We start from the raw sequence: 12,374 nt of genomic DNA on the forward strand, positions 1-12,374 counted from the left end.
AGACGAGAGAGACAGAGAGAGAGACAAGAGACAGAGAGATTGTAGATAGATAGATAGATAGATAGATAGATAGATAGATAGATAGATAGATAGATAGATAGATAGATAGATGATAGATAGATGATAGATAGATAGATAGATAGATAGATAGATAGATAGATAGATAGATAGATAGATAGATGACAAATGGAGAGTTCCGAGTTTAGGAAAAGCCCGCGTGGAGAACAGGGGAAGCCCACCTTTCCACCTGTTGGGAAGAATCCCCGCTGCGCAAGGAGGAGGAAAAGCGGGGACCCTGCCGCAGGCGGATGGGGTGTCAGGGCGGGGCAGGGCGGGGGGCGCGGACTTTCCCTCGGGGGGGGCACGCCCAATGGGAGTCTCCTCCCCCTCCGAAGCAGCCGGGGCAGAGCCGGGGGTGGCGGGTTCTCCCCGTGGGCGGCGGGCGCTGCGGAGGACAGCCCGGGAGCCCCCCGCCCGCCTTCTCTGGCGCCGCCTCCTCCTCCGCCTCTTTCCCCGCCCCTCCCGGCAGGATCTGAGCGGACGGGCGGGGAAGGATGCAGCCCGGCGGCCGAGGGCCCGGCCGGCCCGGTCACATGCCGAGCCCGTGAGCCGCAGACGGAGCTAGGTGGGCGCGGGGCGAGGGGAAGCGGGCGGGGGGCTCCCGGAGCCGCTCTCGGGTGGGGGGAGCGGCGGGGGAGGTGGGGAGATCGGGTCGGCGGCTGCCCATCCCCCTTTCCTTCCCTCCCCACAATTGGGGGTCTCAGCTGCTCGGGCATCGCCCCCTGCCCAAGCCCCCTCCCCGCGGCTCCATCCTAAGCGGCCAGGCTCCCCGGTGGGCGCTGCGCCCCTCGACTCTCCCTCCCCACTTTGCCCTCCCCCATCGCTTTCGGACGAAGCCGGGAGCGGGGGCGCAAGTAGACCCCCAACCCACCCGCTGCCCGGGGATGCCGGCGATGGATGCCCCGGGGACTCGCTCTGAACACGGAAGCTCCAGCCAAGAGCCGGGCGGGGAGGGCGGAGAGCCCTTCCCCCCCCCGGAAGTCTGCTGCCGGGGGGGAAGGGGGTCTGCGGCAGCCTCTGACCGCCCCCTCCCCCTTCCAGCCTCCCCCCCACCCAGAGAAGCGCCCCCTCCCCGGGCCATGTCCACCGAGAGCTCCCCTCTGCTCAGCTACCGGCTCTTTCGGGTCTCGGGGGACGCGGAGATGGCGGGGCCCGGCCAGGAGGAGGCGCCCCTGGTGGTGGGCTCGGGCTCCGGCGGCGGCGGCACCCCCGACCCGGCCCGCCAGCTCTCCACCTTCTTCGGGGTGATCGTGCCCACCGTCCTCTCCATGTTCAGCATCGTGGTCTTCATGCGAGTCGGTAGGTTGCAGGGACCCCGTCCTGGGGGTGGGGGGTGGGGGTGGGGGGATTTCTCAGCCCAGAGCTCACCCCCTCCCCCCTCCCCCCTCTGGCCAGGGTTCGTGGTGGGCCACGCGGGGTTCCTGCAGTCGCTGCTGATGCTGCTGGTGGCTTATGTCATCATCTCCCTCACCGTCCTCTCCGTCTGCGCCATCTCCACCAACGGAGCCGTCCAGGCTGGGGGCGCTTACTGTATCCTTTGGGCTGAGATTGTGGGTGGCGGCACTGAAAGATCCCCAGGCTCCAGGGGTGGCAGACCTGTCCTTCCTGGGCAGAGAGTCGGAAGGGGATCTCGCAGGTCATCTAGTCCAACCCCCTTGCCCAAGCAGGAGACCCGACATCTGCCTCCACCTAGGATCGAACTCCCGACCTCCTGATTGTGAGGTGAGGCGAGAACGCCGTGCCCGAGTCCGGCCTTGCAGGTGTCCCCCATTCCAGGACCATCCGAGGTCAGCTCAATGCGGGCACTTCCAAACCCCAACCCGAGTGGGCCCCCTGACGTGCGGAGGAGGAGATGTGGCACATGGGATTCGTGCTCCTTTGGAAGGGAGGGGACGAGCCACGGCCGAGCCCCCAGTCCACCTCCAATGCCGGACTTTGGCATCCCACCCAAGGATTCGGGGTGCTTCTCCGCTCCTACAAGCTGCAGGCGATGGAGGGGACATTGGCCGGATGGGGAGGATGTTGGGGGCTCTCCAGGGTCACCCCTCAAGCACCCAAAAATCCAGCATGAGGGGGAAACCCTCAACATCAGGACTCCCCAACTCTGCCTCTGTGGGGGGGTTCACTCCCTCCAGGGTGCTTTGTCTGTGTGTGTTATTTTTGTTTCCATGGAAACTTTCCCTTAACTGCCCCCCCCCACCCCCCAGTCATGATCAGCCGGACTCTGGGCCCCGAGTTCGGGGGGAGTATCGGCCTCATGTTCTACCTGGCCAACGTCTGTGCCTGCGGCGTCTACGTCCTTGGGTTGGTGGAAGCCATTCTGGACGTCTTTGGAGCAGGTGGGCCTCCAGCCACAGACCCTCCCCCCCCACAGGGCTGGGGTGAAGACACAGGGCAGATTGTTCTGCTCCGGACCCGGGTGTGAATCTTGCCCTGAAGCCCCCCCCCCTCTCTCCACCTGGCCCAGATGGATCAGAGCCACCAGGCCTGAAGACCCTCCCCCAGGGCTACCTCTACAGCTTCCTCTACAGCTCCCTGGTGCTGCTGCTCTGCTTGCTGGTGTGCCTGGTGGGGGCCCAGATCTACTCCCGGGCGGCCTTCTTCATCTTCCTCCTGGTCAACCTGGTCCTGGTCACCATCTTCGTCAGCTTCTTCACCGTCTCCCCAAGGGAAATCGCCGTCTCCCACGGTGGGAACCAGAGTTTCAACACCTCCTTCACCGGCTTCAACATCTCCACCCTCAGGGACAACATGTATGGTAGGGGGGCTTCGGCCAGGTTGGCGAGGAGGGAGGACCAGGGGCCGGCTTTCAGCCCCGGTATTTCCTGGGCTGGGGATGCAGCGGTGCAGCGGCCTAGAGGTGGAGCTCTGGCCTCACAATCAGGAAGCTGTGAGTTTGATCCTAGGTAGAGGCAAATATTTCTCTCTCTAGGCACGATCCGTACTGGCGACAGGGAAGAGCATCCGGCCAGTAAAACACTCTGCTAGCTCCATTCAGTTGCCCAGACTCCACTCCGCAAAGGAATTATGGGGTCTTTAAATGAAGCTGATGTTTCCTGGGCCGGGAGAGGGATGTCCGGGAGCTTCGGCAGGGGCTGCCCGGTGACAATACTGGGCGGCCAGATTAAGAAGCCACAGGGAGGAAGGCAGGGAGGAGAATGGAGGGCTGTATGCAGCTGTGGGCTGGAGGTAGCCGTGCCCCCTCGTGATAACCTGGCTCTTCCCTCCCCCCCCCTCCCCACATAGCCATGTACTCGCAGGACTACACAACCAACAACATGATGTCTTTTGCCACTGTCTTTGCCGTCATGTTCAACGGCTGCACCGGGATCATGGCCGGCTCCAACATGTCAGGTGAGGCGTGGAAGGCCCCCGGGGAGAGGCTCGGGGCTCCCGGGAGTGCTCCCATTGGGGAGACGGGAGGGTAACGGCAGTTGATTCTCGCAGGGGAGCTGAAGAACGCCAGCGCCTCCATCCCCAAGGGGACCATCGTGGCCGTCCTGTACACCTTCATCATCTACTTCTTCCTTTTCTTCATGACCAGCTTCACCTGCGAGAGGTGAGTGGCTGCAGGTAACCCAGAGGGTAGCAGCCCCCCCCCCAGCAAGTTGCACAGCCTCCTGCTCTCAGCTGGGCCCAAGGCAGGCATGGGGGGTGGGCAGACTTAGTTGCCTGGCTTCCAAATAGCATCCAAAAGTCAATTGGAGTCCGAGGCAGAGGATTGCTCAAAGTCCCCATTGATGAAGAGAGCCATGTTGGCACACCTGGGAAAACCCGAATCTGAAAGCTACCCGCTTTTCCCCACCCGGTTGAAAGTTCAAGATCTTGCATCCCCACACCCACAAGTCCATCTCATGGTCCAATCTCCCACTGCCACGCTGGCAGCTTCCACCCACCCAGTTCCAGCCAGGTGCAGAGGTGCAGAGACAAAGGATGACCTTGGCTTTCTAGAAAGGAATGTTGTGATGGCTACCTATCATCTAACCCCGTAGAATCCCATTTTCCTACAATAGAAAATGCATCGTAGAATAATAGAGAGGGTGGCAGGCCGAATTTCTTTTTAAAAAGATGGCTGCAGGCCTGGCATTAGGGTCATGAAGAGGTGGGTGGAGGTCTCCAAGGGGGGCTTGTCAGGTGGAGGATTGCTAGCAGGGGGAGACTGGTCCCCCACCTATGTTGGTTCTCACCCCCCCCCCCTCAGGGCCCTCCTGAAAGGTGACTACGGCTTCTTCCGCTCCATCAACATCTGGCCTCCCTTCGTGCTGATGGGCATCTACTCCGCCTCACTTTCGGCTTCCATGAGCAACCTGATTGGCGCTTCCCGCATCCTTCACGCCCTGGCCAAGGATGACCTGTTTGGTGAGTGAACCCCCACCCCACCTGCAAAGCCCCTCGGCAGACCCTCCCCTCCTCCTGGCCATGGAGGTCCAGTGGATGCGGCCTGGCTTCCAAAGAGCATCCAAAAGCCAATCGGAGTCCGAGGCAGAGGATTCCTCAAAGTCCCCATTGATGAAGGGAGCCACGTTGGCACACCTGGGAAAACCCGAATCTGGAAGCTACCCGCTTTTCCCCACCCGGTTGAAAGTTCAAGATCTTGCCCCCCTCCCCACACACAAGTCCATCCCATGGTCCCATCTCCCGCTGGCAGCTTCCACCCGTCCAGGTGCAGAGGTTCAAAGAGAAAGGATGACCTTGGCTTTCCAGAAAGGATGTCGTTATGGCTACAAAGCATCTCACTCTTTACAATCCCCCCCCTCCCATTTTCCCACCATAGAAGAAGCATCGTAGGATAATAGAGAGGGTGGCAGGCCAGAGACCCGAAAGAAAAGACGGCTGCAGGGCTGACAGATGCTTCTTTCTCTCCCCGCAGGGCTTGTCCTGGCTCCGGCCAAGATTGTCTCCAGAGGAGGCAACCCCTGGGTGGCCGTCCTCTACACCTGGGGCCTCGCACAGGTAACATCTCCCCCCCCCCAACTAGGCCCTAAGAACGAAGCACAAGAGGTGGAAATGGTTGTCTTTGGTGTTCCTCTCTAGCTGGGCCTCCAAATGTGGCAACTTTAAGACTTCTGGACTTCCACTCAGAATTCCCCAGCCAGCACAAGCGAGATGGGAATTTTGGAGATTGAAGTCCACAAGTCTCAAAATCACATTTGGAGACTCCTGCTCTGTACAAGGAATCCTCGACTTACGACTGCGATTGGGCCCCAAATTTCTGTTGCTCAAGTGAAACGTTTGTTAAGTGAATCTTGCCCTGTTTTACAACCTTTCTTGTCACCATTGCTAAGCGAAACACTGCGGTTGTTTAGTTAGGAAGAGTGAATCCGGCTTCCCCATTGATTTTACTTGTCAGGGGGTCGGTCGCAAAAGGGGATCAAATGACCCCAGGACACAGCGACCGTCATGAGACAGTGGCAGCCAAAGTTTGATCACGTGACCCTGGGGATGCTACGACGGCCTTGAGTGTGGAAAAACGGTCATAAGTGATTCTTTTCAGTGTAACTGAATGGTCACTAAATGGACATTTGTAAGCCTAGTAAGAGCTGCAGACAGGATCTTGCCAGACTAAAGCAACTCCCTGCATAACTGGAGAGAGAGGGAGACTCCTGTGAGCTGCCAGGGAGCTTGCCTTCCTCCTGCCCCCCCCAGGCACTCCGATCTCCACTGCCTCTTTGCCCTCGGGGAAAGCAGCCCCTCCCCAAACTGTCTTCCCTCCCCTGGTCCACATCGGGTGACTCCGGGGGTCCTCAAGGCAGAAGAGACCCTCATTATGCACCAGTCCCTTGTCCAGTTCTTTGCTCCAATGGCTTGCCCCCTTCTGGCCCTAAGCAGGGGACGGTGCCAGAGGGCACAGGAGGGCCTGGGCAGAGCTGTGAAGGATGGAAGATGGGCACCTACCTGCCGGCTGGGGGAGGGGCTGGGGGGGCTTTTCCGGGTCCCTCCCCCGCCTTTAAGGAGCTCTGCCTTCCTCAGCTGGTGCTCCTGGTGGGGAAACTCAACACCATCGCTGGCATAGTCACCGTCTTCTACCTGGTCGCCTATGCCGCCGTGGACCTGGCCTGCCTGGCACTCGAGTGGGCCTCGGCCCCCAACTTCCGGTGGGTGCAGCTTCCCAAGAGGGAGAAGGGGGAGGGGAGGCTGTGGGTTCAGGTGCGCCCTCAAGTCCCAGAAGGGATATGGGGTGGGCCTTGCCAGCCACATCCATCTCTCTCTCCCCCTCCTCCCCCTCTTTTTTTCTTTCTTTCTCCCTTTCTTTCTTTCCTTCCTTCCTTTTTCTTCCTTCCTTCTTTTCTCTTTCCTTTCTTTTTTTCTTTCCTTTCTTTCTCTCCCTCTATTTTCTTTTTTTCTTTTTCTCCTTTCCTTTCTTTTCCTTCTTTCTTCTTTTTTCTTTCTTCTTCTTTTTTCTTTCTTTCTTTCCCTCCTTCCCTCCCTCTCCCTCTCTCTCTCTCTCCCTTTTGTCTCCGCAGCCCCACCTTCCAGCTCTTCTCCTGGCACACCTGTCTTCTTGGCATCCTCTCCTGCCTGGTGATGATGTTCCTGATCAGCCCGGCGGGGGCCTCGGGGAGCCTGGGGCTAATGATGCTCCTGCTGGGCTTCATCCACCTGCGCTCGGCCGCCTCTTCCTGGGGCTACATCAGCCAGGCGCTCATCTTCCACCAGGTGCCGGGCAGGGGCTGGGCTGGGCTGGGCAGTGGGGGGCGGGGCCACCCTCCCCGCAAAGGGGAACAGGACCCAGAAGGGGCTGCTCCAGGGTCAGGCGGGAGTCTGTCTGTCTCGTCCGGCCGGTGGATCCTTTCGGGGCAAGGCCGGCTGAGCAGGACGAGGGGTCTTCCGTGGGAGGGGAAGGGGCTGTGCCGATGCGTACATCATGAGGGGCTCTACGGTTCAAGGGTTGGGGCAAGCGTGGGTGGCCCAACTCACAGCCACGATTGTAAGTCTGTCGCTCAGCCGGATTTGACGAACTTTTTTCCCGTGGTTGTTAGGTGAATCCCTGGTTGTTAAGTGAAAAAACACCATTAAGCCCATCCGGCTTCCCCCGTGGAAGCCGCCTTGGAAGGCCAAGCATGACTTGGTCATGTGACCCCGGGACGCTCCCACCGCCGTAAATCCGCGTTGGTGGCCCAAATTCTGATCCGGCGTCCAAGGGGATCCTGCCGTGGGCATTGCTTTTTATTTTTATTTTATTTTTCCCCCTTTCCAATTCATTCACAAACGTACGTTCTTATAATTGCTACTTAACCTTTGTCTATTCATCATTAATCTCTATCATTATTTTCTTACAAATATATAGAATACATTTCAGGTCACTTTCTTGCCACCCTGTGCCTCCATCTTATTTTGCAACAACCTTTGCTCCTTCCCTCTTCTTGGCCTCCCTTCTCTGCCTTCTTCTTTCCTCTCCTCTCCTTCCTCCTTTCTTCTTCCCCTCCCCCTCCTCTCCTCTTAATTCCCCTCCCTCCCTCCTCCCTCTGCTTTCTCTCTTCCTTCCTTTCCCTCCTCATCCCCCCCCTCCCGTTGCTCTTACTTACTTACTGTCTCTGGTGGGCTCTCTAATGGGGGGGCCTTTCAGCAATCCCAACTTTATATTTTCATAGAAATAATTTCCTCTATTACATTTTAGTTCAGGTGATATTAATTCCACTTATGTCATTTTTCCACTTGTTTACTTGCATTTTAGTGTTTTCTTATTTCCCTTCCTCCTAATTTGCTGCTGTCATTTTGAATGGTCACTAAACGAGGAGTTGTATGTCGAAGGCTACCTGTAATGCACAGGATGGGGGCAAAGCAGGCATCCTAAAAGCAGGACGGGATCTCCTTCGGGCGGCCGTGTACAGGGAGTCCTCATTTAGTGACTGTTTGAAGTTACCAGGGCACTGAAAAAGGGACCTATGACCATTTTTCACACTTATGACCATTACAGCATCTCCATCTTACATGATCAAAATTCAGACGCTCGGCAAATGACTCATATTTATGACGGTTTCCCTGCCCCGGGGACCTTCTGACGAGCAAAGCCAATGGGCAGCCTGGATTCACTTAACAACCGTGCTCCTAACCACCACAACGGAAGGTTGATTCACTTAACTATTGTGGCAAGAAAGGTCACTAAATGAGGACCCAGATGGTTGGAGGCAATAGGCTGACTCCGTAAACCGCTTAGAGAGGGATGTGACGTGCTGTGAAGCGGCATATAAGTCAACGGGCAATTGGTAAGCGGAACAAACTCACTTAACGATGGTCTCACTTAGCAACGTAAATGTTGAGCTCCGTTGTGGTTGTAAGTCAAGGACCGCCTGTGGAGAAGAAGGCAGTGTGGACACTCCGAGCTGAAGACCGGGGGGGAAATGTCTCCTGTGGGGCTAACGGTGTGTGTGTGTCTCTTCCCTTCTTCCTCCTCCTTACCCTCCACCCCCCAAAAAAAGGTCCGGAAGTACCTGCTGCTCCTTGACATCCGGAAGGACCACGTCAAATTCTGGCGCCCGCAGATCTTGCTGATGGTGGCCAACCCTCGTGGGGGATCCCAGCTGATGAGGTTCATCAACCATCTGAAGAAAGGGGGGCTCTTCGTCCTGGGCCACGTGGAGATCGGGGACCTGGGTAGGAGCATGGGGGGGGGGTCCCTGCAGACTCCCGGGGACTCCTCTTCCGTGGGAGGCCATGGATCCTGGGGGGGGGTACGTGGGGGGGGTTGCAGGGTTTGGAAAGACTGAACCCCAGAAGCATGGGAGGAAGGGGCATCTTTCTCCCCCCCGGCCTATGCCCCTGCCCTGCCGTCGGTGCCACCTTTGCTGCCTCTCCCACAGATACGATGCCCTCGGACCCCATCCAGGCTCACTACAATTTCTGGCTCAGCCTGGTGGACAAACTGAGCATCAAGGCCTTCGTGGACCTCACCTTGTCGCCCTCCGTCCGGCAGGGGACGCAACACCTGCTCCGGATTACGGGCCTGGGTGAGGAGGGGGCTGGAGGGTTGTGCCTGGAGAGGAGGGCCTCTGGGGGCAGCCTTTGGCGCCGAGGAGCCTGACGTTTCTTTGATTCTGCTATTTTGATAGGCCTTTGGGAGGTCGGCCTTGATTGCCCCTGGGTGCCCCTGAGAAAGAAGCATAAAGAGGCCCCTTGAAGTCCCGCCTTGTGCTCCCCCCCCCCAGGTGGCCCTGCCCCTTCCCACCCACAGATCACAGCCAGGTGTTTTGGGGGAATCAAACCAAATCAATCTACTTATTCCTTCGTTCATATCCTTTATTATTTCTACGAGTGAACCAAGGTGGCAAACAGACCCATATTCCTCCATCCTCTTATCTTACCATCACAGCCACCCAGCCAGCTTTGATGCCTAAGGTGGGACTAGAACTCACCGTCTCCTAGTGATTGGCCCCAAGTCAGCCAGCTGCCTTTCCTGCTTAAGCGGCACTAGAATTCCCAGGCTCCTGGCGCTTTGCCTGATCACCCAGCCAGCTTTTGTGCCTAAGGTGGGACTACAACTCACAGTCTCCTAGTTTTTAACCCAGCACCTTCACCACTGGGCCAAACTCTGCCACAGGATGGCTTCTTGCACCCCCAATCCTTCATTTGGGAGCCACTCTCGGGACCTCCAGAAGGGGAAGAGGAAAAACCAGTGGTTGCACTAAGGGGGGTGCGGGGTGGGGACCTCCTCTGTTGACGTGGTGAGAATGCTCCCCCCTGCCACACTAAGCCAGGCTGCCCTCATTCCATAGACCAATATATGGGTGTGGGGGGAGGGGGGGAGTTAACTGAGACTATGAATCCCGGTCGGGGTGCTGTGTCTGGATCTGCCCAGGTGGGGGGTGGGGACCCCGGTTGGTTCTCCCTTTTAGAACCCGCTCGGGCCGCCTGAGTCGACGTGGTTTGTGTGCTTCCTTCCTGTCTGCAGGTGGGATGAAGCCCAACACGCTGGTCCTCGGTTTCTATGACGACTGCGTGCCAGAGGATTACTTCCTGCAGGACCCGGCCTTCAGCCAAGCCCGGGAGAACGATGAGTTTGGGGTGGACCTGGCGGCCCTGCAAGCCCACTTCCCCCCCGTGCGGGTGACGGCCAACCAGCGGGCCCTGAAGCCCTCCGAGTACGTGGCCATCATCTCGGACGCGGTGAAGATGCAGAAGAATGTGTGCCTGGCCCGTTACTTCCACCTGCTGGATAAGGACCTGCTCTCCTCTTCGGCGTCCAAGAAGCGCCTGGAAGGCCGCTACATCGACGTCTGGCCCCTCAACCTCCTGCGCCCCAACACACCCACCTACGTGGACATCTGCAGCCTCTTCCTCCTCCAGATGGCCTGCATCCTCACCATGGTCAGCTCCTGGAAAGGAGCCCGCCTGCGTCTCTTCATCTGCGTGGAGTCGGGGGACGGGGGCTGGGTGAGCAAGGAGGAGAAGCTGCGGGAGTTGCTGACCAAGCTGAGGATTAAGGCCACCATCAAGATCGTGACCTGGGACCAGGTGGCCAGCTGCCAGAGCCACCCGCACGCTGGGGGGCCGAGCCCTGTTGAGGTTCAGGCTCCCCCGGAGGATCTCCCCAAAGAGAAGCGCTCGGGGGAAACGTTCCTGAACGCGGCCACTTTCCGTGTGACGGACGAGTATTTGGCTTCGGTCAATGAGCTTCTGCGGAAGCAAGGCGGTCAGACGGCCGTGCGGTTCCTCTACCTGCCGCGTCCCCCCGCAGACACCTCTCAGTACGAGCGCTACCTGGAGCAGCTGGAGATTCTCACCACCGACCTGGGGCCCACCCTGCTGATCCACGGGCTCACCCCCGTCACGTGCACCGAACTGTAAGTGGCCGGCAGCAGGCCCTGCATTCGTGGCCGGCCACGACCCTAAACGCCTTGTCGCCAATGAACAAAACGTGCCTTTGTCTCTGGAGTGGGGGTGTGGAGAAAGGAGGAGAAAGCCGGGCCGAGCACGGCTGCGTTGAAGACGTGGGGGGAGAAGGGGACATTTGGGGCAGCTGAGAAGGCCTGCCGAATCAGGAGAGGAGGAACAAGGACTGCGATCTGCAGGACACAAATGTCTTCCACTATTTCGGGACACTTTTCGTCTTAATGGGTCTGAGGGTCCCAGCCGGGAGATCTTCCTGTAGTACCCCTGGAGGCACGAGGGCTTCTTCTCAGCTCTCCCCCAGATTTCCAGAGCCGGAAATAATTTCCTCGTCCGTTTCCTTGTGCAAAAAGGCCTAGAGGACAAGCGGGCACCGATATTCGGGTGAAGGAAACATCTTCCAACACCTTTGGATTTCAAGGCAATTCGTCCTCAACCAGAGGTCTCTGCGCTGGCTTGACCAAGACTGCCCGCCTCCCCAGGTGTGGAATTACAACGCCCATCCATCATCGTGGGCCACTCGAGGGTGGCTGTGTTGGCGGGAACGATGGGATTTGCAATGTGGCTATACCAAGAAGTGCATTCTGCGTCATTGGGGAACCGTTCGGATGGGGAACGTTGTGTGAAGCTTCCGATTTGAGTTTGAGGTGGGTCGTTTCTGGGCGTGTTTTGAACCCATGACAGCCCTGCCTCTGGCTCGCACACCTTTGTGTTCCGAATGGTTGAAACAACCCCTTTCAGAGGCCTTGATCGAAAGCAGTCCAGATTGAGCGAGCGTCCTTTTCGGCAGCCACTCCTCCTTCAGCTGGAGCAGAACAGGTGGTTTGAGAGGGGAACCTCTTTGCACCCCAGTTCTCCCCCTCCCCCATGGTGGTCAAGCTCCTTTGCCCCTCCCCAACCCTGGCTGGGGTCTCCACCCATGCCATTAGCACAGCGGATTAGAAATGAAAACACACTTAACAAAAAGGGAGTTTTTAACTTCTTTCCTGCAAGCGATGCTTCTACTAACCACTAACTGGCCCCAGAATCAGCTGCCTCCCAAGCCAGGGATGGGGGGGGGTGAGGGGGGCACCTGGGAAAACCGGGTGCGGGGGTCGAAAGGGGGAGGGTCGGCGGGGGAGTCCCAGCACCAACAGGGAGGGGAGGGGGAGAGAGCAGCTGCTCCTGCGGAAGAAACCCAGGCAATAAAAGCGAAATTCTTGGAGCGGAGCGTGTCTGCCTTTAAGCTGCGGCGTTTTCAGGCTTCCCCCTGCCAGGGGTCCATACGCCATGGAGGATCAGCGAGGAAGGGAACGAGGGCCTCAACAGGGGGCTTCCTCCCAGCACCCTCCGGAGCAGTGGTGGGTTCCGGATCCCATCACAAGCGGCACACTGCAATGGGGCCGGGCATGCATTGCGTGCACTGCGTGTCCATGCGTATCCACCGCCCATGATGCTCCAGCTGCTCGGTGAAGCGTCGCACAGGCACCGTACACTCTGTGCGCAAA

The 12,374-nt window shown here is 58.4% G+C and overlaps 1 protein-coding gene across 1 annotated transcript; it reads left to right on the plus strand.

Moving 5' to 3' along the window:
• Positions 1 to 529: 529 nt before the first annotated feature.
• Positions 530 to 12,006, plus strand: LOC309400504 (solute carrier family 12 member 9-like). Its single transcript, XM_081969037.1, has 14 exons — positions 530 to 625; positions 1,102 to 1,359; positions 1,456 to 1,590; positions 2,268 to 2,399; positions 2,528 to 2,818; positions 3,307 to 3,414; positions 3,508 to 3,619; positions 4,262 to 4,419; positions 4,931 to 5,013; positions 6,031 to 6,155; positions 6,525 to 6,717; positions 8,481 to 8,655; positions 8,862 to 9,008; positions 9,950 to 12,006. The coding sequence occupies exons 2-14, from the start codon at positions 1,140 to 1,142 to the stop codon at positions 10,843 to 10,845; spliced, it is 2,775 nt and encodes a 924-aa protein (XP_081825163.1). The 5' UTR covers positions 530 to 625; positions 1,102 to 1,139; the 3' UTR covers positions 10,846 to 12,006.
• Positions 12,007 to 12,374: the final 368 nt, after the last annotated feature.

The sequence above is a fragment of the Natrix helvetica genome, assembly GCF_964273705.1.
Source record: "Natrix helvetica genome assembly, chromosome: W".
Lineage (NCBI taxonomy): Eukaryota > Metazoa > Chordata > Lepidosauria > Squamata > Natricidae > Natrix > Natrix helvetica.

Bases quoted from the DNA above. Each gene is read 5' to 3' on its own strand.
- LOC309400504 (XM_081969037.1), top strand. From the start codon at position 1,140: ATGTCCACCGAGAGCTCCCCTCTGCTCAGCTACCGGCTCTTTCGGGTC. The intron at 8,656-8,861 runs GTAGGAGCATGG...CCTCTCCCACAG, and splicing joins CGTGGAGATCGGGGACCTGG to ATACGATGCCCTCGGACCCC. The intron at 9,009-9,949 runs GTGAGGAGGGGG...TCCTGTCTGCAG, and splicing joins GCTCCGGATTACGGGCCTGG to GTGGGATGAAGCCCAACACG.